General features: G+C 50.9%; 2 protein-coding genes and 1 long non-coding RNA gene across 4 annotated transcripts in view; 2 read left to right on the top strand and 1 right to left on the bottom strand.

Moving 5' to 3' along the window:
* Nucleotides 1-6,159, top strand: part of MEI1 (meiotic double-stranded break formation protein 1) — a 75,189-nt gene extending 69,030 nt beyond the window's left edge. The window contains exons 27-31 of the mRNA XM_058568258.1: nt 2,735-2,816; nt 3,286-3,392; nt 4,664-4,795; nt 4,985-5,097; nt 5,910-6,159. Coding sequence (XP_058424241.1) covers nt 2,735-2,816; nt 3,286-3,392; nt 4,664-4,795; nt 4,985-5,097; nt 5,910-5,955 — 480 coding nt within the window. The 3' untranslated portion in view covers nt 5,956-6,159. The remainder of the gene's footprint in view (nt 1-2,734; nt 2,817-3,285; nt 3,393-4,663; nt 4,796-4,984; nt 5,098-5,909) is intronic.
* LOC131421570 (uncharacterized) lies at nt 1,330-7,051 on the bottom strand. Its single transcript, XR_009223906.1, has 3 exons — nt 6,391-7,051; nt 6,157-6,310; nt 1,330-4,785 (listed from the first exon to the last, which is right to left on the bottom strand). It is a non-coding gene; the product is annotated as an uncharacterized LOC131421570 (long non-coding RNA).
* Nucleotides 7,052-7,194: 143 nt separating this feature from the next.
* CCDC134 (coiled-coil domain containing 134) lies at nt 7,195-26,100 on the top strand. 2 transcript variants are annotated; one of them, XM_058568249.1, is made up of 8 exons: nt 7,195-7,292; nt 9,230-9,348; nt 10,205-10,326; nt 10,533-10,617; nt 12,392-12,573; nt 12,871-12,942; nt 19,414-19,456; nt 21,728-26,100. In XM_058568249.1, the coding sequence occupies exons 2-8, from the start codon at nt 9,246-9,248 to the stop codon at nt 21,844-21,846; spliced, it is 726 nt and encodes a 241-aa protein (XP_058424232.1). In that variant the 5' UTR covers nt 7,195-7,292; nt 9,230-9,245; the 3' UTR covers nt 21,847-26,100. The 2 variants fall into 2 exon arrangements, with proteins under 2 accessions (XP_058424232.1, XP_058424233.1); XM_058568250.1 differs by lacking the exon at nt 19,414-19,456.
* The last annotated feature ends 337 nt before the right edge of the window (nt 26,101-26,437 follow it).

The following is a 26,437-nucleotide window of genomic DNA, read 5'->3' as shown; positions in this document are numbered from 1 at the left end:
ATCTTGTGAACAGGAGTCATTGTTACCTGAGTGGTAGTTTCCTGGCTTTTCTAGCACCCAGCGGCCCCAGCTCCTCACCCACCATCCAGGGGGCCCCTTGCTGGTTGTATGGGGTAATATGGGTACAGGGTCAGAGAGTGGCACTAGGGTCACAGCTCCTCACCAGGTGGGGAAGCCGGGACATGCTGGCCCATGGCTGTGTGGTCTTGGGTTCCTGGGAAGAAGCTGGAAATGCCCACTGGTTAAGTGTTAATTTTAGATTGGAGATGGAGAAAGACCACAAGGTCTAGGATTTGATTCTAGACCTGCCATCTACTAGCCAGGTGTCCTCAGGTCAAGTATTTTCTCTCTGGGCCTTAGTTTTCTCAGCTGTAGAATGAGGTGAGCAGATTAGCTCAACCACTTCAAGCTGAGTGCCCTGGAGGCCTTAGGGGTTCTGTGGAGGAGACTCAGGGGTTGTTAAAGAGGGGAAGTGTTTCCCCTGTTAGGCATTTCACTAAGATATTCACCATTTGAGTGTTTACTCTGTGTGGAGCACTGGTTAAACATTCTATATCCATTTCTCATCTAACCCTCTCAGCAACCCAGGTAATCTTTTTATCCCCACTCAGCAAGATTAAGCAACCTTGGCCAGGGTAACACAGATAGTAAGTGACTAAGCAAGGATTCAAACCCAAATCTGCTCCATACCCTTAACCACCAGGTTGCTGCCTTCCAAAGAGTAGCATGAGAAGAGCATAGGATTTTTCTGCCAGTTTGTTTTTACATTTAAAAAAATCAGTTAAAAGAAAAAAATCAGTTTTATTGAGCTATAACTTACATGAATTTTATTAAATTCACCGATTTTAAGTGTATAATTAAATGAGTTTTGACAAATATATACAGTTTTGTAAACACCACCACAATCATGATATATAGAACATTTCCATCACCCCAAAAAGTTCCCTTGTTCCCCTTTGTAGTCAGTCCCCTCTCCCCGTCCCCTTCCCTCAGCAAACATTGATGTGCTCTGTCACTATAGTTTTACCATTTCTAGAATTTCATATAAATGAACTCATACAATATGTGGTCTTGCGTGTCTAGCTTCTTTCACTTAGCTTAATACTTTAATGAAATGCTTTATTGTTGTGTATATCAGTACTTCATTTCTTTTTATTGGTGAGTAGGAGTCCATTATATGGCTATACCACAATTTGTTTATCCATTCACCTATTGATAGATATTTGCGACATCCAGGTTTTGGCTATTATGAATAAAGTTGCTCTTAATACTGAAGTACAAGTTTTTGTGTGGATGTATGTTTTCATTTCTCTTAGGTAAATACCTAGGAGTGGGATTGCTGGGTCAAATGACATATTAGTTTTCTATTACTGTGTAACAAGGTACCACAAACTTAATGGCTTAGCACAACACCCATTTATTTTTTTTATTTTTTATTTTTTTAAATATTTATTTATTCATTGTGTGTGTGTAAGGAAGATCAGCCCTGAGCTAACATCTGTGCCAATCCTCCTCTTTTTGCTGAGGAAGACTAGCCCTGAGCTAACATCCATGCCCATCTTCCTCCACTTTATATGGGACGCCGCCACAGCATGGTCTGACAAGCTGTGTGTCGGTGCGCGCCTGGGATCTGAACCCAGGCCGCCAGCAGCGGAGCACGCGCACTTAACCACTATGCCAAGGGGCCAGCCCCCACAACACCCATTTATTATCTCACAATTCTCCATATCAGAAGTCTGGGTGGGCTGGACCAGGTTCTTCACTTAGGGTCTCACAAGACTGTAATCAAGGTGTTGGCTAGGCTAGGTGCTTATCTGGACATCTGGGAAAGAATCAGCTTCCTCCTCAGGGGCCTCTTTTCAGCTCTTTAAGGTTGCCCACATTCTTTTTCACATGGGCCCTTCCATCTTCAAATCAGCAGTGCACGTTGAGTCCTTCTCACACTTGCAGTCTCAATGGTTCTTCTGCCTCCAGCCAGAGAAAACTCTGCTTTTAAAGGGCTGGTGTGATTATATTGGGCCCACTCAAAACAGTCTCCTTTTTGCCGTAAAATGTAACATAATCACAGGAGTAACATCTGGGAGCAAAGGTCATGGGACCATCTTAAAATTCTGCCTATCACATATGGTAAGTATGTTTAACTTTATAAGAAACCATCAAACTATTTTCCAAAGTTGTTACACCATTTTACCTTCCCATCAGAAGTATATGAGAGTTCCAGTTGCTCAACATTCTGGCCAACACTTGGTATTCTCAGATTTTTTAATTTTAGCTATTGGTGGGTGTGTAGTGGTATCTCATGGTGGTTTTAATTTGCATTTTCCTAATGACTGATAATAATGAGATCTTTTGATATGCTTATTAGAGCATAACATTTTGTTCAGTGAAAGGCTCTGCTGCTTTAAAAAAAGGTTGAAATCCACTGGCTCAGATAAACTGTGAGGCTCTTACAGAGTCTGTAATCCCTGAAACTCTTAGTGGGGCCCAGGGCTCGTCTCTCTTTCTGAAACAAAGCAGGTAGGTAAATCACTAGTATAAGCACTGTGGTCTGTGTGTGGGTGAGAGATGAAACCAACAAACGTTTCTTGATTAAATACTGGGCCACAATCTCAAATCCAAAATTCTAAAATCCAAATTATTCTGAAAACCAAATGTTTTTTCTTGGTTGGCAGCAAAACTCATTGGTAGCAAAATCTAACATGAACTTTTGTGGGTTTTGTTTGTTTGTTTGCAGAAGGACCCTCTGTTGTCCCATGCCTGTGTTGGCTGCCTGGAGGCCTTGCTTGACTACCTGCATGCCCGGAGCCCAGATGTCGGTAGAAAGCCTCTCCATTTTCTGATGTTCCCATGGGGGAGATTGGAGGGGGCCAGGCCCTGCCACCCACCTGCTCTAGAGTTCCATCCCCTGTTCTGTGATTCACACTCATTTTGTTCAGTTCTTTTAACAACACTGCAAGGGCATTGTCATGCCCATTATACAGATGAGGAACTAAGGTTCACAAAGGTCAAGTAACTTGCCCAGCCAAGGTCACAAAGCTCTTAAGTGCCAGAGCCCTTCTTGTTGCCTGCTTCCCACAATAGTGGGATATGTGGTCTCCCTGAGCCAGGCAGCATAGGTGGATAGAAGCCCAAAGAAAGAAACCTCCTGGGGTCAGCTTGTCCAATGCCCTGCCTCTAGCTGAGCAGCCCCTTTTTGAGCCAATAGGAGAAAGTCCTCTTTAGCAATGTCCCAAGGCCTTTGGAAAAACAGCATTAACAACCCAGGGTGACTGATGTTTCCCGTAGCACTCCATGTGGCCTCCCAGCCCTGGAATCGATTTTTGCTGTTTACCCTCCTGGATGCTGGAGAGAATTCCTTCCTTAGACCTGAGATCCTGAGGCTCATGACTCTGGTAAGCACAGAAAGGATGGTCTTGTGGTCTGAAGAATGTCATGAGGGCCGGCCCTGTTGCTTAGTGGTTAAGTGCACGTGCTCCACTGCTGGCGGCCCGGGTTCGGATCCCGGGCGCGCACCGACGCACTGCTTCTCCGGCCATGCTGAGGCTGCGTCCCACATACAGCAACTAGAAGGAAGTGCAGCTATGACATACATCTATCTATCTACTTACTGGGACTTTGGGGGAAAAAATAAATAAAATTATTAAAAAAAAAAAAATGTCATGAGCTAGGTGGTCCTGAGGAGGCCAGGGACACCTTACTTTAGCTAACCCTAATCCTCAAAGAAGGTAGAGAGGCTCGGCAGGCCTTCACTCTACAAGAGGCCTGCTCAGAGAGTTTCTCTAATGCCCACATCTCCTTGCGTCAGAAGACCTGGACACTCTCTTTCATTCACTCACTCATGAAACATTGACCAGGGCTGCCTACTATATGCCAGATCCTATGCTAGGTACCAAAGATGTCGATGAACCAAATGCTTTGCCTTTAAGGGGCCCTCAGTCTAGAGAAGATAGACAAGGAAACTAATAGTTAAAATATGATGTTATTAGTGGTAGAGTACAGTAGAAGACATGCTAAGTGCTTGGCACACAGTTAGTGCCCATTAAATAAACAACAAAGCAGTGAGCCTGTGAATGATAGTCAAGTGGATCAATGAATTAATCAGTGGTTGGTGTGGGAACACTGAGAAAAGAGTAATTGCTTCTGCCAGAGCTGGGAGGGAGAAGTGAATGAGAATGTAATAAGCACTCAATTAATGCCTGTATTTCTTTAATAAAATGAAAGAACATTAGCAGTGAAGGTAACATTTTAGCTGAGGCTTGCAGGATTAATAGGCAGAAAAGGAAACATATTCCACGTAGTGAAGTGAGAATAGCTGGTACACAAGTACATGGTGGTGTGTTTGTGTAACCACACATAGTCCATTTTGGCCATGAGTGTGAGATGCATGGCCAAGGGGTGGTGGGCAGGTGGTGGTGCTGGTGGGAACTGAAGGGGTCAGCAGGGCCAGCTCTCTCAGGGTCTCCCAGTCTGCCTCATTTATCCTACTCTCCATGACACAACCCCACCCCTACCAACCAACTCTGAGCTCCTTGAAGGTAGGGTTTTGTGGACTTCAGATCTCTGTCCCAGGCCCAGTGCTGAGCACAGCAGAAGCACAGGAAATGACTATGACTGAAGGAGATGCCAAATCACTGCATGTCTGGGGCTTCTCTCCTTGGGCCAGTTTGTGCGGTTCCGGAGCAGCAGCGTCCTCTCTCATGACGAGGTGGGTCATGTTCTGCAAGGCGCGGCTTTGGCTGACCTCTCTGGCCTCTCGAACACCACCCTCCAGGCTCTGCGTGACTTCTTCCTGCAGGTGGGTCAGAAGGGGATGCTGTGTAGCCACTGTGAGGTAGACCTTCCATGCCATCTTCTCTGTGGAGGGTGGGAGCTCTGGCCACAGCAGCCAGTGGGAGGTCAGGCGTGCAGGGGGTGGAGGGTAGAGAGGGCCTGTATGGAGTGGGCACTGAGAAGGCCTGTCTTCCTTGCCCTCTTCTCCCCTCAGGTCCAGAGCATGGGTCTCCTGGCTGATCACAGCACAGCCAAGACCCTGCAGGCCTCCTTGGAGGACCTTTTTCCCAGGGCCTCCTTGGCCCAGCCACCCCTGCAGGACATGCTGTATCCTTTCTTGCATCTGGGAGCTTTGGCTTGGGCAAGGTCACCTAGGCTATAGGAGGCTGTGGCATCATGCTTCAGGACAGAGAGATGTACTGTCTACAGCCTTGTCTTCTAAAGCAAGCAGGGTGAGAATAATTAACAGTGATAGCAATGACAATGACTTGTTCTGTTTATTAAGTTCCTACCAAGGGCCAGTCACATTACATGCACTGTAGCTAATCCTCACAGAGCTAGGAGTGTTAACGTAGTTGTAACTTAGACCAGGGAGGTCAAATGATATGCCCAGGATCACACAGTGATACCATCAGGATTGGACCCCAGATTTGCCTGTCTCCAAAGCGACATCACCAAACTCAGGAAGGAGTTCGTCCTTCCCCAAGAGCTTTGGACAAAGTTGCCCAACTCCACTTGGCACAGCTGCTTCCCTCAGCCCAACATAGTGGGTGCTAGGTGACTGACATGTCCCTGAGAAAGCCTGGGGTTGTAGGCAGTGGTCAGAGGCCCTCTGGGGGGTTGTTGTGGTGCTCCAGAGACACTTTGGTGTGGAAGTGTGTGTGTATGGGGGTGCTTCTTCCCCACGCCTACCAGCTGCCTCCCTGGCTCCTCCTTCTCCCTCCCTTGGAACAGTTCTCTGTTGTATAGCAACTACCTAGCCCAGGTGTTCAAGTCCCAGTTTTAGAATCCCTCCCACTATTCTTAGGGGCACCTCGGTTCTTGTCTGACCGTTTTTGCCCTTTTTGGGTTCTGGAAGTGTGGTTCTCCCATGGTTGGCCCCACTTCTCTGCTGTTCTCCTCTCATGTTTTGCTGCCAGCTGCCTGGGAGGGGTGGCTGTATCCCTGTCCCACATCAGAGACTGACCCTCAGGACTTGAAGGCCCAGAAACAGAGAGAACTGAGACCTAGAGAAGACAAAGCCAGGGCACAATAGTTTGGGGAAATGGATGACAACTGCAGCCATTCATCTGGAGTCATTTACTCCCTTGCTGAAATGGAATCAGGAAATAAAATGATGCACTTACATGCCTGTGTGGGGCTCTCCAAAAACATTTCACTCTCAACTTATCTTGGCTTCTCCACCTGGTTCCTCAGCCAGGATGGATGGCCTCCTCAGGGGGAGAGGGGACGGATTTGTTCTGGTAACACATAAGGAGCACCAGCGCCAGCTGGTTGCCTCAGTTGTACCCAGAAAACACCAGCCAGCCCATCCTTGGGGCTGCAAGGGCAGAGAAAGGCCATGTGTTTGGTGCTGCTGTGATCCAAGTGCTCTGAGAGGCACTTTCCCTGCTGCCTCACCTCACGGGAAGGTGGAGAGAGGTACAATTTCCAGGCAAGGAAGCTGAGCAGGTCATCCCTCTCAGCCTTCCTGTCTGAGCGAAACTGCCCCAGCTTAGACCTTCCCTGGCTCCTGGCCCTCCTCAGAGCTTGTATTTGTTTACCCACGTGTGCGGTTCTTTTAATTTCTGCGCTCCACAGCTGCCCGCTCCTGTCCTAGCTCAGCCCACGCGGGCCTCTAGGTCCCTTCCCGCCCGCCTGCCGAGGGCCCCGGTGCCGTAACGGGCTACCACCCTCCCTCCCCAGGCCTGGCCGTACTGGCCCTGCACAAAACTGGGCTGAACGCCGTCCTAATGAACGGACGGGGAAGCTCCCGACTAACTTCCTTTAGAACTTGGTGGACCGGGGGCAAGCAGGGGATACGCCAACTCCGCACTGCAGGTTACTTAAAAAAAAAAAGTGCTTGTCACGACCCACTAAACTCATCTTGCCAACTGCAGTTTAAACAACACTGCCAACTCGCGAAACAATTTCGGGGAGGGCGCGTGGAAGGCCGCCCGGCCGGGGTCAGGGCCCCAGTTTGCTAACGCGCCCTTGAGGTGGCCAAAGACCCCAGGCAGACTTAACTCCAATCGACCTTAATAGAGCGCCGGGGCGCAGGGCGGGCGGGACTAGCCTCCCGGGAAGCCTGTACCCGACTCGTGCGGAGCCTGGCGGGCGGGGTCGGAAGTGAGGTCAGCGGAGCTGCAGTCGCGGCCCGCGCTCATTGGCCGGGAGCGGCGCGGTGGGAGGGGCGGCGCTCGGCAGTCCCCGAGCTGCTGCTCGCGGGTACTTTTGGGTTGTGCGCCTTTGCTAGTCGCGCGGTGGACCTTTGAGCCAAGTTGCATATCGAGGGCGCGCCCCTTCCCACGCCGCACGGCCTGGTAGGTGGGGACGGGGGCGTTGGGCGGGCAGGCCGCCACCCCGAACCGGCCTCAGCGGGGTATGGGAAGAGATTCGCCGTCCCGCACGCCTCTCCTTATTGGAAAGACTTGTTCTCCGCTCCGGGAGCCCCAAAGGCTCGGGGCAGCAACCTGGGTCCGCGAGCGCGGGTAGCAGCTCAGGGCCCGCCACCAGCATGCTTCCTCTGCGGAATGGCTTCACAGTCGCACGCCGAGCTCTGGGGACTCGCGGGGCGGGGAGCGGGGTTGAGAGGCGGGATAAGTGGGAGGAACAGTAGAGAAAGCAAGATGCGCCCCACGCAGTTTGCTTTTTCAGCTTTCTTTTCCCACTTCTTCTCTGCTTCAGTCATTATATCTGATATGCCCCTGGCCCCAAGTTCTGCCCTAGCCCCGGTCTGGTTGCTTTGAGTTTGGGAGCGTGACATTGGGCGGTGGGGGATCCTGGGTGAATTTGATTATTCATCTCTAGGCTTCAGTCGTTTCATCCGCATGGGGTGGGGGCGGTCCTTTGGATGACCTCTGTGAGATTTCACTGTCAATAACTGAGCATCTTTCCCCTAGGGCAGGTGTCCTGGTAGAACAGTCGCCAGCTCTGAGATAGCCTATGTTCTTTAGACTCAGTTTAGCCTGGGAATAGCTGAGTGACTGGGCAGTCAGCCTCACTTTCCTGTGCCTTGGTTTCCACATGGGTAAAATTGGACAGCTGTCATCTGAGTGTGAGGCCTTCTCTGACCACTGTATTTAATATTGCACCCCACCCACTCTCTCTCATCCTTCTGTGCTTGTTTTACATGTTTGTTGGTTGTATCTTACTCCTGCTAGGGACGTAAATACCACGAATGCAGGGCGTTTTGTTTGTCTTGTTCACTGCTGTATCCCCAGCTCTAGAACAGTGCCTAGAGCATGGTGGGTACTCAGTAAATAATTGGAGAGTGTTGCCTGAATAGGAGCACGTGTTGCTTGTGGTTCCTGTGGCTCCAAAGTGAGTGAGTAGCAGCCCTCTTACGCCAAGACTACGCTGCCTCCCTTCCTGTCCTGCATCCCTTCTTTCTCTCTGATGACAGAAGTCAGAGAAGGAGGGAAACCCCAGAAGTTTTACGTCCTCTCTGACTGCCTGGGCCTCTTTGACCAGATATGGTCCTGGGAGGCCAGGATGGGGGTGTTGAGAGGGAATGATATTGACCAGCTCCTCCTTCCCCAGGCACAGTGCCTCACCCATTCCTCCCTCCCTACAGCAGGGAGGTGACCTCCTTATCCCTGTTTTACAATGAGGAAGCTGAGGCTCAGAGAGGCTGAGCAATTTACGTAAGGTCTCACAGCTGGGCAGAGCCAGGGCTCCAGCCCAGAGCTCCAGATGCTGACCTTTGTGCTCTAAGCATCCAGCATTGCTGACATTTATCTTCCTCCCTCCCTCCTACCATTCTTTATTGTGTGTCTGCAGGTCACAGGCCCTGGGCTCGGGACTGAGGCTCCAGGGCTTCCCAAAGCTGGGTTCTTGGTGTGTAGAGGCTATGCCGTGTCAGGGGAAGTTACTGTTCATCTCACTCTCTATTTTTTTTTTTTCTTTTTGTGAGGAAGATCAGCCCTGAGCTAACATCCATGCTAATCCTTCTCTTTTTGCTGAGGAAGACCAGCTCTGAGCTAACGTCCACTGCCAATCCTCCTCCTTTTTTTTCCCTCCAAAGCCCCAGTAGATAGTTGTATGTCATAGTTGCACATCCTTCTAGTTGCTGTAGGTGGGACGCGGCCTCAGCGTGGCCGGAGAAGCGGTGCGTTGGTGTGCGCCCAGGATCCGAACCCGGGCCGCCAGTAGTGGAGCGCGCGCACTTAACCACTAAGCCACAGGGCCGGCCCTCACTCTCTATTTTATGTAGCACCAAGCTCTGGGTCTCACCTCCTTTCTCTGGGTTACTCCCTAGCTCCAGGGTCTTGGATATGGATCTTCTTCAGTTCCTGGCCTTCCTCTTTGTCCTGCTACTTTCTGGGACAGGAGTCACAGGCACCCTGAGGACCTCCCTGGACCCAAGCCTGGAGATCTGTATCCTTTGAGGTTCGAGGTGGGGTTAATGAGCTGTTTCTGAGAGGTCTATAAATGAGGTCTCTCTGTACCCAGAACCCCTTGGGGGATTCCAGGGATGGAGCAGACCCAGCTGACAGGAACAGGGAAGAAAAGGTAAGGTGCTCTAACCAGATTTTCATCAAGTCAATTTCTTCTGAGCCTCACTTTCCCCATATATTGAATGGAGAAGGCAAGACACATCTGTCAAGCTACGAGGGCTCTGAGGATTGTACATGTACCTTACACCTTGCGGGTGAGACCCTGGGAGGAGGAGACGCAGGCCCTGGCCTACTGGGCCACCTACTCTGGGTCACGCCTTGGGGACATAAACATGAGTCAGGACTAGTCCCTGGCTTTGAGGTGTTCACTGGCCTCACATTGTACTCTGTGATCAGCACTCTAATGGAACATGGGAGGGGGCAGGGAGAAACACTGTGCTGTGGCTTTTGGACTGGGTCTTGAAAGAATAGAACCTCATGGAGAAGGGTGAGGGGCATCCCAGGCAGAGTCTATAGTGTGAGGAGAGGTTCTGAGAACAGTGAGTGGTTGTGAGAGATGATGGGAAAACCATGGAAGAGGAGGGCAGGAGCCAGGTCCTAAGGGTTGTGTTCAGGCTGTTGGGTGTGGAATCCTCTGTGAAATGGATGAATGATACATTGCAGGATTCGTACACTTCTCAGACAGTTTGTTCTGGGTGTAGGTGTAGGGGGTCCCAGCTGTGGGCATCTGTGGCCCTTGCAGATACTCGCTGGTCAGGAATGGGCCCTCTGGATCAGGACCACTGGATTATCCAGGCAGGATTATCGGTGTAGCTCCTTAACTTAATGCTACTCAGACAAGAAGATGTTTGAGGTGAAGCGACGGGAGCAGCTGTTGGCACTGAAAAACCTGGCACAGCTGAATGATGTCCACCAGCAGTACAAGATCCTTGATGTCATGCTCAAGGGGCTCTTTAAGGTGTGTGCAGACAGGGGACAGCTCATGGCAGGCTTCGTCTTTGATCTGGGCACTGATGGATGAGTAGGAGTTCCCTAAGGGGATGGTGTTCAGTGAGGGGGAAACTGCATGCACAAAAGATTGGAAGTAGGGTTTAAGTAAATGGAGCTGGGGCTGGTCTGTGAAGGCCTCTGCAAAGCTACTCAGCCCAGGTGGCGTTCCTTCAGGTGCTGGAGGACTCGCGGACAGTCCTCATTGCTGCAGACGTGCTCCCAGATGGGCCCTTCCCCCAGGACGAGAAACTGAAGGATGGTATGGTCTTCCCAATCTTGCCCTCTCCTCCTCCCACCACCTTGATCTTCACTAGCTGCCTCTTCTCTCTTGTTCTTGTCACTCTTTTTCTCTCTGGAAATACCCTCTTATGACACCTTCCAAGTGGTCCCTGTGGGTGGATGGGCACTTCAGAGCTAGTTTCTGTGTTCCTGACACAGATGTATTCCCTTGTGCTGTCCTGTGCTGGGGGCAGGGGATCCAGGGAGGAGCCTCTGCCCACTTCCAGTCCGGGCTCCTTGCCTTCTCCACCACCCTGACCCTTCTGGGAGAGAAGGCAAGGATTGTTCCCATTTACAGGAGAAAAAACTGAGGCCTATCGAAGTGACTGGCCAGTGGGAGCAGTTCTTTACTACTGTTCTAAAAGCCCCAACCCCCTTAAATCCTTTTTGAGACAGGGTGGGACAAATGTAGACAAATCAGATAAAAGAATGTTCTGTGCCCTTTCATCCCCTCTTCCAAGAATTTCTCTCCAGTTGTGATTTTCCCCTCATTAACTGGTTATAGTCTAACAATAAAATTTCTTAGATTACCCTGTCTGAGAGAGGATGGAAGCAGCCTTTACATATTGAATGGTGGGCACTTTACAAATATTATCTCTAGTCTCCACTGTAACTCTGAGGAAGGCACTATTACCTCTGTTTTCCAGATGAAAGAGGACAATTGGTTTGCCCTGGCTCTTATCTGTAAACCAAGCTAACTCCTGAGTTCTTTGAGGTTCAAGATTGTTCTGAAGCCCAGAGGCCCCTGCCCCACTTGTCTCAGACCCAACCTGGCATATCTTTGGAGGAGTTTGCTTATCTCTGTGTGTGTGGCCTGGCCAGTACTGGTGAGGGCTGCCTGGGCCTTATCTGCAGGGGTTGCTCGAACAGGGGCTGCCGCCAGGGCTGGGTATATAATTATTCTTCATGCTAGTCTGGGTCGGGGAGACCTACCATCATGATAGACACTAAACTCAGTCTAAACTGACCTGTTGACCAGAGGAAGGATATTAGTGGGAAAATTGATGATATTCAAATAAAGTGTGCCTTAGTTAATGGTATTCTATTGATGTTAATTTCCTGGTTTAGATAGTTGTACAATGATTATATAAAATGATAACATTAGAGGAAGCCAAGTGAAGGAGTTTTGTGGTATAGTATGTAAGTCTAAAATTATTTCAAAATAAGAACTTAAGAAGCATTTAAAATAAAATAAAATTGGAAGAATATTAACAAAAAAAACAAAACAACCCTGACATGTTCCCTAGTCATCCTAACACACCTGACCCCTGACAGACACTGTAGTTGTGATAGTACCAGGGGCCAGCTCTGGACATTTGGATACCAAGTTGGGGAGGTAAGGCCCAGTAAAGCCTCATGCGATGCGTATGCCTCCATGTGCAAAATGACATCCACCTCTCTGGTCCCCATGGCAAAGGAGTCTTCTAAGCTTTGAGATGCAGGGGAAAGAGCATGGCCTGGGTATGCAGCTCAGATTTGCCACTCACTAGCCATCTGAGCCTCAGTTTCCCATATGTAAAATGGGAACAGCAGCCACATCTGCCTCTAAAGGTGGTTTTGAGGAGTCAGTGATCTGGTAGACATAAAGCCCTTAGCATGCACTGCACATGTGGTCAGCAGCCTGTGGGCAGTAGGCACTGTTCCCTTCTCTGGTTAGTGGGTTTGCCTCAATTTTCTGGAGGGTGCCAGGGGGCTGGCCAGGAGGGCAGTAGAAGGGCATCTACCCTGGCCACTCATCAGAGTCCTCTTGCCAGCTTTCTCCCAAGTGGTGGAGAACACAGCCTTCTTCGGCGATGTGGTGCTGCGCTTCCCAAGGATTGTGCACCACTACTTTGACCACAACTCCAACTGGAACCTCCTCATCCGCTGGGGCATCAGCTTCTGCAACCAGTCAGGCGTCTTTGACCAGGGGCCCCACTCGCCCATCCTCAGCCTGGTAAGGACTAGGGTGGAGGAGGTCCGGGAGCTCTCTGTCTTGTGGTGTGCTGTGAGCCTTGCATCTGCCTTCAGTTGGGCCTGAGTGTGAGCTCTTGGTTATGTTTTCTGTGATAAGCTTCAGGGCACCTTGAGATGCCATCTCAAGGGGTTCTCTGCTGACCTGGGTCCCTAGGGGTCATCACCTGGCTCACATCTGCCCAAGCCTCGGACCTGGGTCCCAATATGGAGGGAGTGGCCCGTGGGTGAGCAAGAGGGAGGAGAGAGTAGAGGATGACTAGCTTTTCCTCATCTGCAGATGGCCCAGGAGCTGGGGATCAGCGAGAAAGACTCTGACTTCCAGAACCCATTTAAAGTAGACCGCAGAGAGGTGAGCTGTGGGGGCCTGTGGCCATGTTTGCTCTGTGTCTGCTGGGCCATGGGAGGCCTGGTCCTGCAGGGGCTGAGGCGCCTGGGGTGGAGTTTGACGGCTTTGGACTTGGAGCCAGACATGCCTGGGTCTGGGTCCGGGAACCATCACTCACTCACTGGTGCTTTTGGACAAGCCACTGCTGCTGTCTTAACTTCAGGCTGTTCACGGGTTGTGGACCCCAGCTGTGGGGGCAGTCAGAGGCTATGAATACACCTGACCCAGTGCACAGTAGGCATGGCACATCGTCAGGGAATGTCAGGGAAGCCAGGGAAGGTCAGGCTGTTCTTTTCTGCCCTTAAGCTTCTGTCCCATACTCCTGCACATGCTTTCATCCTAGGGGGCTGAGGTGGGCTCTGAGGGCTGAAGGCTGCAGGGTAGGACGACAGATGGGGACATATACAATAGAGGGGAGGAAGGGATCAGAGGTGGCAGGGAAGGGCCAGAGGGGCAAGAAGGAAGGGCCAGAGGACTAGACTCAAGTCACAGGCTCTCCCCTGGTGTAAGGGGGGCATCAGGGTCCGTGAGGGGCCTAGGATTTTACCCTTCTTGCGGCTAACAAGCTAGCTTGCTACTGTTTCACAGATGCTGACAGGTGAGAGACATCAGAGTTTATTACAACAAAAGCAGTGTCCAGCCTATTGGCCTGGTCATGTGGGTTCCCCTTGCCCTGCAAGTCCCACAGCAGTGACACAGAGGAGCCCAAGCAGATGCTCTACGTGCAGTGGGTTTGCATCAAGCCAAGGAACACCGAGATTGGGAAATTCACGGCCTTTATAGTGAACAGAAGCAAACTTACTCTTTAGGGGCAGGCATCACCTCATCCTTTAAGGTTGCTCTCTGCAAATACAACTCTGAGAAATGGCCGAGGTACAGAGTGGTCGGGGCTTTCCATTCTTGGTGTACTTAGCAAGAATTTGTAAGGACGCTCAGGGCCGTGGCAGATTGCCTCCCCCACAGTCTGTCCTTCAGCTCTCCATGTCTTGGCTTGACTCAAATTTCCACATGAATGTGCTATTCAGTCTGATTAATCTTACCAGTAGAGGCTAGGACCACATTTGTTCAATTTGTCTCATACTGCATTTGATTAAGGCTGCCATCAACAGGACTCGAGCAGGACAAGGCCACCCTGCAGTACTGATCTCAACCATATGCTCCAGGGTCCTGGACTCAGCCAGCTGTGATAAGTCCTGGGGGGACCAGTAGGTCTTATGTTACACAATCAGAATGTGGTCTAAGGCCAATCTATTATCCCATTACCACCCACACACGAGTTTAGGCTGACCTGCCGATCTTTGATGTCATTCGTTACAGGGAGCAGTGGATGGACCCAAAGCAATCCTCATCCCCACCGGAGAGACATTCCATGGCCCACTGTCTCCCACATGTTACACTTGATTTGGGTCACCATTACAGTGTTTGGCTGAGCCCTGAGGGCAATGTCCCTACAGAGTTGCAGCCTCAGTTGTCCTGCATGGCATAACCTAAGGCTTCTCAAGCATCAGGAGAAGCAGATAGATTTGTATCTGTCAGATTGAAACAAGGTTGTACTGGCCTGTGTTTCTGCCCAGGGTCACTTCAGGAGCTGCCTTTGATGGCATCAGGCACAGCAGAATAGTTCAGTACTGACTGTATCCATGTGAGTTTTCGTATCACGTGGTTGAGAATGACACACCCAGCGGCTGGTCAGATTGTCAGCTGCAGCTGCCACTTGGCTTGAGCAGACCCTAGGATTGTTTTGCGAAGTGGTGGTACTGGATCTAAGGGACAAAGAGGATTAATTGTTCTCCGCACCTCCTGGGATCTAAGGCATCCCCTCTCCAGATGCCAGGATTATTGCTACAAAATCCAAGTGTTATATCCTAGGATCTATAATTTCACTTTTTCTCCAATCATCCCTTTCACCTAGACCTTTCGTCCGGAAGGGTCAGATGTGAATGGGACAAGGGCATTTTTACAAAATTTTTAGAGACGCATTATATCTCCCATCTTGGCCCACATGGGCCATACTATTCCATCCAGGGACTCTAGGTAGTCAGACTGGAAATAGAGTCCTCTGCTTTGTGCCAGTCCATGGTGGCGGATGTGTTGCCACATCTAGTACAATGATGCATTTAGGTGGCAATGCCAGTCAACTGGGCAATGTAGCCTTTATCAATGTTCTGATCCAGGTCAGTCTCATCAGAGAATGGGCCTTACTCTAGGCATCTAAATGAGTGACCAGAACTGTGCAGTTGTCAACCACAATTTGTTTTCACAGTTTGTGGCCCCAAAGAGGGATGACTGTCTTTGAACCACCAGTCTGTAGTCTTCTGAGTGACAGACCAGATGGCTAGGACACTGACAACAGTTGGTAGGAATATAACATGCCTGGTCGTTAGGAATATAACATGCCTATCATCTATGCAAGGGTCACATTTTTGTTTTTGCGTTTTTAATTTTTTTTAAGTCTAAATGCGCTTATTGGCTTTTTTTTTTTTTTTTCCGCTGCTGAGGCAGATTCACCCTGAGCTGACTAACATCTGTTGCCAATCTTCCTCTATTTTGTATGTGAGCTGCCGTTACAGTATGGCCACTGAGAGACAAGTGGTGTAGGTCTGTGCCCGGGAACCGAGCCCAGGCCACTGAAGCAGAACACCCCAAACTTAGCCACTAGGCCACCGGGGCTGGCCCAGATGATGGTGTTTAATTGAGATCATTGTCTGACTGGCCTTTATGGCAGTTAGTCTTCCAGCGTTGTCACTGGGGCTGGATGGCCGTCCAGACACCTGTGTCGAGGGTTCCCAGAACTACTATGAGTTTGATGATTCACAGGACTCAGTGTATACTTAGTACTTACGGCTATGATTTATTACAGCGAAAGCATACAAAGTAAAATCAGCAAAGGGAAAGGGTGCCGGGGATGAAGTCTAAGGGAAACCAGGTGCAAGCTTCCAGGAGTCCTGTCTCAATGGAGTCACACAGGACACACTTAATTCCCCCAGCAACAAGTTGTGACAACACGTGTGAAAAGTTGTCTATCAGGGAAGCTCATTAAAGACTCAGTGCCCAGAGTTTTTACTGGGAGCTGGTCATGTGGGCACCCTCTGCCTCCCGCATACCAAAATTCCAGACTCCCAGAAGGAAAGCAGGTGTTTAGCATAAAACACATTGTTTACACAAACAGGTTAGGCACAGTGAGCCACTCTTACCAATTAGCATGGTGCGAGCCCTTCCACAATCCAAGTTCTCAGATATCAGCCAAGGGCTAACCTTGGAAGCAGGCATTTCAAGGATAGCAGTCAGACTGGCTGTGTTAACTCTTTTCTGCACAGCACCATTAGCTCTTAATTTAGGTGAACAATCAGTGGACTAGGCCTGAGTATTTAGGGGAACCTCTGAATCGTGGGCCCTGTTGAGCCGGTGGCTTTGCTTCAGGCAGCAGAGTGGGGGTTACAGTTTTCCCCACTAGGGTAGTTGCCACCCCTTCGTGTAAAACTGAGATGACACATCCCCCAAGGTTTCTTGCTGCAATCACAACCCTGATAAATGGCCCGGGTAGAACACAGTCAGGGCTGTGTTCTCGGTGTACCCAGCAAGAACATGCAGGGATGCTCAAGGCCATGGCAGATTGCCTTTCCCAATGAGGGGGCGCCCAAGGAGATGCTTTATTGCTGTGACGCTGGCTCTCCTTGCCCTGCCGGTCACGAATGCCTCTCATACAAGAGGACGGTGAGAGCATGGGCCACAGAGAGAATGGGTGCCAGGATATGTTTAGTTTAACTTCATCGTCATGTGTTCTGCTTGGACATAACCATAGCAGCAACCTACTTTCCTTATTTCTCATTGGCTGGGGACAGTCCAAAGTTTTTAGTCACATTTTGGTATCCAGTGTGGACTCATCCATTAGCAGCAGCCCAGGTTTGCTCAGCTCCCATCATGCACTCCCTCCATGCTGGTGTTTTGAGAGTCCTCTCCTGCCTAAGTACCCATCACTAAGCCAACTCCTATCAGGCTGTGTGCTGGGCACTGTCCCTGTCCAGAGGGATCTGGCCCTCTCCTTGTTCTTCAGATGCTCAGTCTATTGGGGAAGGCTGCAGGGAAACACAGTCCCTATCCAGTGTGATCACTGTATCAATGGATGAGGGAAGTGTGATGAGCCTTGGGACCCCTGAGAGGGAGCCTGACTCAGCTGCAGCAGGTAGGTGGTGGAGGCTCTGGGACAAGTAAGAGTTGCCAGGTGGGGCTGGCCCCGTGGCTTAGCGGTTAAGTGTGCGCGCTCTGCTGCTGGTGGCCCGGGTTCAGATCCTGGGCGCACACTGACGCACCGCTTCTCCGGCCATGCTGAGGCTGCGTCCCACGTACAGCAACTAGAAGGATGTGCACCTATGGCATACAACTATCTACTGGGGCTTTGGGGAAAAAATAAATAAATAAATAAAATTATTAAAAAAAAAAAAAAAAAAGAGTTGCCAGGTGGACTAGCTCAGGAAAGACCTTCCAGGCAGATGGACTAGCTTGCATAAAGGCTCAGAGGCATAGCACATGCATTTATTCAACATTTAGTGAGCATCTACTGAATCCCAGCCGCTAGAGAAGCAGGCTAGCCCTGTCTCCTGGGAGTGGCATTCTAGTTGGAGAGACAGACAGTCAATTAAAAATATATAATATGGTAGGTGATGACAAGGGCTATGGAGAAAAAAGCAGGAATTCCAGGGATAAGGTGGGAGTATAGTTGCTATTTCACATGACTTGGGCACAGAAGTTCTGACTGAAAAGACCTGAAACAAGTGAGGGAGCCAGCCTTGTATCTGGGGGAAGAACATTCCAGGCTGAAGGAACAGCAAGTGCAAAGGCCCTGAATTGGAAGCATATTTGGAGGGGTGGGGAGTGTGAGAAGATGAGGTCAGAGTTGTAGACCAGATCACAGGACCCTTGGAGGTCTTCTCAGGGGCTTTGGCATTGACTCCAAGACATGGAGAGCAGGGTGATGAGCTCTGACTTACCCCTTTAAGGATCAGCCTGCTGCTGTGTGGAGAACAGTCTAGGGGACCACGGTGGAAACAGGGACACTGGGGAGGAGGCTGCTGTGCTTGTCCATTTAGGAGTTAATGGTGACTTGAATCAGGGTGATTACAGTGGGGCTGGTGAGGAATAGTGAGATTCTGGTTCTGTTTTGAAGGTAGAGCCAATAAGATCTGCTAAGGAAGCAGATGTGGAGTGAGAGGGATGCATTGATGGCTCGAAGAGTTTTGGCCCTAGTGTGTGGAAGAATGGGGCTGTCATTTCCTAAAGTGGGCAGACTGGTGGGACCAGGTTGAGGGCTGAATCAGGGATTAAAACTTTGTTTCTGGACCTGGTGAGCATCTGAATGAAGATGTCAAGGAGGCAATTGGATATATGACTCTAAGAGAGGTTGAAAGTGAAGCTACAAATGTGAGAGTCATGCCTATGAAGAAGGTATCGAGAGCCCTGGGACAGATCATGTCCCATCACTTGGGGAGGGTGGGGGGTCAGGACAGTTGGAGCAATGGTCTGCGAACTGAGACCTGGAATGTGCCTGTAGTTAGAGGGGAGAGAGTGAGGAGGAACTAGCAAAGAACCCCAAGAAGGAACAGTCAGTGTGATAGTAGCAAACCCAAGAGAGAGTTGTTTCCCAGAGGCCACGTGAGGAAAGTTACAGGAAGGAGGGAGTCATTGGCCTGTCAAACGCTGCTGGAAGGTCAAGGAAGATGGGGACTGAGAATTGGCTGCTGGATTTAGCAACCTGGAGACAGGCCATCGGAGATGTTAATAAAAGCTGTTTTGGTGGAGTGGTGGGGACAAAAGATTGGATTTTGAGAGAGAGGAAAGGAAATAGATGCAGCAAGTACAGACCATCCTTTTGGAGAGTTTTGTTTTCAAGAGGAGACCAATGGGAGAATAGCTGGTGGGGAGTGTGGGTTCCGGGAGAAATTTTAGTCAGATGGGAGAGACCCATTAGGGAGGAAGAACTGTGATGGTGCAGGGGTAGCAGAATTGCTGGAGCCTCATCCCCAAGGAAGTGAGGAAGGAGAAAAGATCTGGTGCCCTGGGCTGGCCCCATGACATAGTGGTTAAGTTCACGTGCTCTGCTTTGGCAGCCCCGGTTTCGCAGGTTCGGATCCCGGGCACAGACCCATGCACCGCTCATCAGGCCATGCCGTGGCGGCGTCTCATATGTAAAATAGAGGAAGACGGGCACGGATGTTAGCTCAGGGCTAATCTTCCTCAGCAAAAAGAGGAAGATTGGCAAGGGATGTTAACTCAGGGCCAATCTTCCTCACAAAAAAAAAAAAAAAGACCTGGTGCCGAGGGGAAGGGTCAGCCTTGCCTGGAAGAGCAGTGTGGGCACAGAAGCAAACGGGTTGTTGGGTGTGGCGGTGGGAGCTTGTGGAAGTTGTCTCCTGAGTGCTTCCATTCTCTGTGAAATAGGAAGCAAGGTCACGGTCTGCGAGTGAGGAGGCTGGAGAAGAAGGTATGTCTAGGAGAGCAGGCGGACCAGGGGAATGTCCTGGATTCCCAGGCAGCACAAAGGGCCCGCTTGAGGTTAGGCCTAGCATTAGCTAGGCCTAGTGAGGAAGGGATCTGGGAAAGGGGTAGGTAGTGTTTCTTTTCTGACCCATTTAGGTTTAGTTTCCCCTGATGAGGCTGAGCCAGTTGGGGCTGGAGGGGCCAGGATCTCTTGACTTGCTCTTCCCCAGCCAGAGCCAGAGGGTATGGGGTCCTCTGTGTCCTGATGGGTCTCCCAGCTCCTCACCCCTCCCAAGGGGATCAGAATTAAGTCGTAGGGATAGGAGGCAGCGTGTAGTCGGGGAAGCACTAGGCAGGGAGGTGGGAGGCTGGAGGCTAGTCCCATTTGGGCCTCCCTCTTGCTGTGTGACTTGAACATATCATACCCTCTCTGGACCACACTTTAGTATCACTTGATCTTCCAGACTCATGGTTCAATCTAACTTGGTAGGTAGATTACTCCACAAGGTGGAGCTCCTGGTTTATTTTTAGTGTCTACCTTGATCAAACATTTGTCAAATTTGCCCTAAGAACAGATAAAATGGGCATATTTTACAACATAGTTACCTGAGTTTTGGGTACTCTTGTCTTTCATATGCTAACATGATTCATTCATTCGTTTTAAAAATACATACTGAGTGCCATCTATAAGCCAGGCAGGCCCCACACTAGGGGCTCATGGCACAGTGAGCAACACCTGCCACGATCCTCCTGTCATGGAATGTGCCATCCATTTGGGGCGACAGGCACAAAGCAGGTGGTCACAGGGAGAAACACTGAGAAGGAGGCGGTCCCTACCCCAGACAGGAGTCAGGGCAGGTCCCCCAGGGCAGTGACAGCTGAGCTGGAGTTAATGTGGCAAAGGGGGCGGGGGCTGGAAAGAGCATTCTGGGCCTGGGCCACAGCATTTGCAGGGGCCTGGAAGTGAGAGCGCACAGGGAATCCAAGAACCAAAAGGTAGGAAGTGTGAGGGAGGAACGGAGAGGTGGGCAGGGTGGACCTGCAGGTGCAGCCGTGTGGAACTTTATCCTGAGTAATGGAGAGTCATGGAAGGGTTTAAGCAGGGGTGTGACAGGGTCACATTTGCATTTTGAAAAGATCTAACTGCAGTGAGGAGAACAGCTTGAGAGGGACCAAAGTGAGTGTGGAGAGACCTTGGGAGGCTCCCAGAGTCGTCTGGAGAGAGGTGGAGGTGGTGATGGGAGTAGTGATAGGAGAGACAGAGAATAGTAGATGGGTTTGAGAGAGACTTAGGGGTTAGAATGAGCCAGGCCTTGGCAGTGGACTCAGTGTGGAAGGAGAGGGCTGGAGATGGGGGCTCTCAGTTTCTGCCCTACTCACCTAGACTGGGGTGTGGGGCACCACTGTTCATGAGGTCAGGGTCTCTGGAAAGGGACTGAGTTTGGGGGAGATGGAGCCATGCCAAGTAAGGGGCACCTTTGGGACATCCTAGTGGAGGTGTCATGCGTTTAGATTTGGAGGTGTAGATTTGAGGCCTAACTGACCACATAGGCGTAACAGAAGCCATAGGTTTAGGTGAGCCAGTCTGGAGGGAGCAGAGGGAGAAGAGCAAAGGGTCTGGGGATTGCACTTGAAGAATGCCCCAACTGAAGTCCTCATCCTCCTCCCACCCTAGCTTGCCCTGTGTTCCACCTCCTCGCCGGGCACCACCATCTACCCACTATGGAAGCAATGTCCTGGGCACCATCGTCTTGTCTTCTCTTCTTCCTCCCACCTCTTTTTCAGAGTCTACCAGTTTGACCTCTGATCCATCTGCTTCCTGTGTACTCCCTTGTCTGGATGCTGCAACTTGTTAGCAAGCAGCAAGACACTGCTGTCTCTTACTCTCGCTGGCCGCCCTCCCCTCCTACTCAGGGATGTGGCAGCCAGGGCTCTGGGGGTCTGTGGTTGTCTTGGGCACTCAGCCCCCTCACCCTGCGAGGAGTCTAGTTATTGTTTCTCAGATGCCCCGTGCAGGTTCACCCCTCAGCATCTGTCCCTCTCCCTGGAATGTCCTTCTCTTCCCTCACTCTCTTTGCTTGGCAAGCTACTGCTTATCTTGCAAGACCCACTCAGCAGTTTTCCCAGAGCCCATTTAACTGTCTCCATGTCTGTGGGCTCCCTGAGGGCAGGGCCTATGTCTAAGCAACCTTCCTGTCCCCACAGCCTGCAGGGGCCTAGCTCAGACTCTTAGCTGCCGGCAAACTAATTCGGACTGCTCTGCTCTTCTCCTCAGTTCATTTCCAGCACCGACCCTTTCCAGAAGGCCCTGAGGGAAGAGGAGAAACGCCGGAAGAAAGAGGAGAAGCGGAAAGAGATCCGAAAAGGCCCGCGGATCTCACGATCCCAGTCTGAGTTATAAGCCTGGAGCAGTCCAGGGTTCAGGGGCCCAGGAGAAGGCAGCGTGGCCAGGGCTCAGCGACATCGACTGGTGGTGAGAGCCGGCCCCTGTGAGAGGCGAGGCCACGTTTGCTTGGTCTCCTGCGGCTGGCTCTGAGCTGCAGCTCAGAGGACTGGGCCACAGAAGGCTGGATTTCCTCCCAGGGGCTTCCCTGGAGGGGGTGTCGAGGGGGCCTTCGGAGGATGCTATGCTGCAGACCTAACCCTGTGGAGATACTGGGGGAGGCAGGAGGGATCCTGGGCCAGACCCTCCCCATGGGTTATTACCAGTGGTCAGCTGGCTGCTGCCCTTTGTGGAGAGGCAGCAGAGCCAGGCTCTGAGCCATGTGTGGAGGTGCCTTGCCTGCTGCTGGCCCCACTGTGTCACTGAGCCACCTGGCACAGGTCCCAGCCCCCAGCCCCTGGCAGAGACATAATAAAAGCCAGCAAACCCTCTGGCCTAACTGGGGCTGGTTTGGGCCCCAGGGATCTGTGTACCCTTCCACTGGGCAGGTGATGAGGGGCCTGGGTGGTGGGACCAGGGACCCTGAGAGATGTAGAGACCACCTTAGAGGATGTTCCTGCCCCATCAGGAGGAACCGCCGGCCCGGGCCAGGTAGTGAAGCAAGGACTTGGCTTAGGCCTCCTCTTCCTTTCTCAGCATTGTCCTTGACAAAGGATCAGTGTTGAGAAGGGACCAGAAGTGTCCTGGGAGGGTGTTTAGCCCAAGATGACCTTAGAGCAACATGATCTCTGTCCTCAGGTATCTGGGAACAGTCGTTGAGCAGGTGCAGGGAAGAGTCAACCTCTCCTCTCTGACAACGCTGGGAGACCCTTAGCCTGTGGGTAGGGGATGTTGGGGGGATAGGCTGCAGCTCTGCAGGAGGATGTGCTTTGTAATGGCAGGGCGGCCCCGACCAGGATTGGTCAGACAGTGAGCTCCCTGTCTCAGGAGGTGTGCAAGCAGAGACCAGTGGCCATAGGGCAGGGAAGCTTCAGAGGGAGGTACACCCTGAGTGGGCAGCTGCCCTTTAGTCGTGCCCCTCCCAGGCAAAGGAGGGAGGGGCTCTGGTGGGAATTCTAGCCCTGTCTCTTTGACCTTGCCAAGCAAGGGTCTGCCTCTTCAAAGGGGATAGAGACACGACCATCCGCAGAACCCCCAGCCCCCCACAATTGACAAAGCCCGAGGGAGACCCGAGTCTTGTCTCAGTCCATCAGACTTGCTGAGGGACCCTGGCCCACCCCTTCCCTATTCTGTGGCTTCATTGGCAAAATGAATTTGATAATGTCTGAACTCTGCCCAACCCTAAACTGCTTTTCTGAGGCTGGGCTTCTCAGTGACAGGTGCCCTTCTCTGATGGTTCTTTGTCCCAGAGATTTGTTGAGCACCCACTGTATGAACAGACAAAGAGAGGGCCCCAGTCTTACCTGTCTTCACCTCTGCCGCATCTGGCACCTCCATCCTCCTGGGCTCTTCCTTCAACACCTTCAGCCTCGCCATCTTGGCTGATCCCTTCCTCTCCGCCCTCAAATGGGCCCAAGTTTTCCCGTCTGACACCTTCAAAGAAACAAACAGAGCCACTCTGCTCTCCCCTTCTCCTTCCCTTTGCTGCCATTGTTGATTGTTGTGGTCACTTGTTCTCGGAACTCCACCGTGAGTCTTACTACAGGCAGAACCTGCCCACTGCCCCACCAGGACCTATAAAGGCCTGAGGGCACTTCTTTGTCCAGCCTTCTTGCAGCTAGGATTCGGTTCTGTGACTGAAGCGCCACCAACCAGATGCACCAGCTTGTGTGGGAGTTGTGCTGGTTGGAGGCAGTGGCAGCACTGGGGGGATTCTAGTGGCCAGACCAGCGCCAGGGGTGCCCAGTGGTGGCAACAGTGATGTCTTCACCGTGGTCTTGGACGTTGTTTCTGTCTACCAGGCCCAATCTGAGGCACCCCTGGAGAGTCGGGGAGTTCCCCAATATCCTCTAAGGCGGGGTTTCTCAACAATGGGCACTATTTACAGCTGGGGCCAGATAATTCTTTGTTGTGTATGTGAGGAGGGCTGTCCTGTGTGTTGTAGGATATTTAGCAGCATTCTTGGCCTCTATCCACTAGGTCCCAGTAGCAATCTCTCAGTTGACAACCAAAAATGTCTCCAGACATTGCCAGATGTCCCCTGGGGGTAAAATCTCCCCCGTCCACAGCCCTTTTCCCTCCTTATCCCAGCCCCACATCTTCCTCTGCAGTCCCAGGTCACTGCCCTCAGAGAGGTGCTGTTTACAGCTCCTCCCCCTTGAGATGAGCCTCCCAGGCTTTGGGCCACCTGTTGTCCTCATTCTCTACCCTCAGTCTGAGTCTGTTCTAGCTTTTCCTGATTCCTCTTTCTTCACCTGCCCCTTAAATGAAGAGTTTTTTAGCTTAGTCTCTCCTCTCTGCTCTTTTCTTGGCGACTGCATCCTCAGACCCCAAAGCTGATGGCACCTGCCCTGTTGCCACCTGATAACCCTCAGTCCTTATGTTTTAGCTTATCCAAATCATAACTTGTTATTTTCCACCCCCAAGCCTCACCTCTGGATTGAACTGTGGGGTACATGCTCTTGCTTAATCCTGGAGGAAGTGACACCTGAACTGAATCCTAAAAGATTGCGGGAGGAGGGAGGAGACAGGCACTGTGAGCAGAGGCCTAAAAGGGGAGGCGTGAAAGGTAGTAAATGAAAAAACATGCCAAGTTCTCTTCTGTGACCTGTAGTCAGTGCCCACTCTGTGGTGGATGTCTGGACATAATGGTCATCTAGTCCAATCCTACCCTTTTCAGATGAAGAACCCAGGTCCTGTGGAGTGACATGTCTAAGGCTGCTCCACCCCTGAGCACCAGCCTCTGTTCTCCTGGCCAGGGCAAGTGCTAACTGGAAGAGATGTTCAGTTAGGTGGTATCCAGGGCCAGAGGGAGAATGTCAGTGTTCTGCTGAGGCTAGGTCTAGTGCAGCCATCTTTCTTGCACAGTTTCTGCTGAGCCTTCATTTGTGTCCCCTCAGGCCACTTTGGTCCCTATTGCTAGGCACCACAGCCTCTGGGGCAGGTTCAGGCGGGAGCCGTGGGAACAGCTGCAGAGTGGGAGGCTCTGTGCCCACCTTGCTCCTGGTGCTCGGGCAGCCCTCAGCGGGGGGTTACTGAGGCTCTGGTATGGGATGGGAGGGCACTGGACCAAAGTGAGTCGTATGGTAGGCCAGCAGACAGTCACCCTGCAGTGTGGGGAGCCCTGTGAGAGCCACTGAGGTGCAGTTGAAGATGGCACTGTCCAGCTCAGTGCTCAGTCCAGAGCAAGGCAGCAGGGTTTGGTTTTCTGTTTCAGGGTGAGACTGGTATAGTCTACGCCAACTCTCCTGCATGTACACAATGAAGAGAATGTTCTTGCCTTTTTTTTCCTCCAAAAATAAGACACTTCCTTATGTTACACATGTTCATTATAAAAAGTAATTTAGGGGCCGGCCTGGTGGTGCAAGCGGTTAAGTGCACGCGCTCCGCTGCGGCGGCCTGGGGATCGCCAGTTCGGATCCCGGGAATGCACCAAGGCACCGCTTGTTAAGCCATGCTGTGCCGGCGTCCCATATAAAGTAGAGGAAGATGGGCACGGATGTTAGCCCAGGGCCAGTCTTTCTCAGCAAAAAAGAGGAGGATTGGCATTGGATGTTAGCTCAGGGCTGGTCTTCCTTACCAAAAAAATAAAAAATAAAAAGTAATTTAGACAATACTGAAATGCCAAGAAGAAAGTAAAATTCATCCTAAATCCCACCACTCCCATAACCGTGACTGACACTCAGCTGTTGGGGCTTCTTTTGCCCATCATAGAGCACGTAGATCCCTATTTTTTGGATAACGGTAGCTACCTTATATGGGCACTTACGTTATGCCAGGCCTTATGCCAAGTGCTGGCTGGCAACAGCTCCTTCTGCCTCAGGGCCTTTGTCCATGTTGTCTGTTCCCCTCGCTATACCAGACGCAGTTCTCTCCTCATAATTTTAGGTTTTATGTTAAATGTCAGAGACCTTTCCTGACATCCCAAGTCAGGTTCCTGGTTAGTTTCACCACAGCCTTACTTTCCCTTGATCATTTGTACCATTATCTATTATTTATTTTTGTTTTTGTTTAATGTCTGTTTTCTTCACTAGACTGGAAGCCCTCAGAGGGCAGGAACTGTCTTTTTGCCACAGAGATGTCCAATAAATATTGTCAGAAGAATGTGCAATCTCATTTAATCTTCTCAACTATGAGGGGGCACTATTTCCCCGTTTTAGAGGTGACAAAACTGAGGCTTAGAGCAATTATGTAACCAGCCCCAAGTCACACTGCATGAGTGGATCCATATGTCTGCCTCCACACACCTGTGCACTCTTAACCGCAAAGCAACAGCTGCCTCTCACAGACTGGCAGGAAACACACTTTTCCTTTTTAACAATATATTGTGAAAGTCTTTGTCAATAGACATACATTTATGTAGGTAATGTTTAACGATGCCATGGTATTCCATTGTGTGGATTCATCCAGTCCCTTATTGGGCTTCCCAATTTCTCCCAGTTA

This window comes from Diceros bicornis, chromosome 25 (genome assembly GCF_020826845.1).
Source record: "Diceros bicornis minor isolate mBicDic1 chromosome 25, mDicBic1.mat.cur, whole genome shotgun sequence".
NCBI classification, from domain to species: domain Eukaryota; kingdom Metazoa; phylum Chordata; class Mammalia; order Perissodactyla; family Rhinocerotidae; genus Diceros; species Diceros bicornis.
Note: the sequence above shows the minus strand (reverse complement) of the source record. Positions and strands in the feature narration are given on the sequence as shown.

Coding starts and splice junctions, on each gene's coding strand:
- CCDC134 (XM_058568249.1), top strand. CDS start 9,246: ATGGATCTTCTTCAGTTCCTGGCCTTCCTCTTTGTCCTGCTACTTTCT. Junction 9,349..10,204: donor GGACCCAAGCCTGGAGATCT/GTATCCTTTGAG, acceptor AATGCTACTCAG/ACAAGAAGATGTTTGAGGTG. Junction 10,618..12,391: donor GGACGAGAAACTGAAGGATG/GTATGGTCTTCC, acceptor TCCTCTTGCCAG/CTTTCTCCCAAGTGGTGGAG.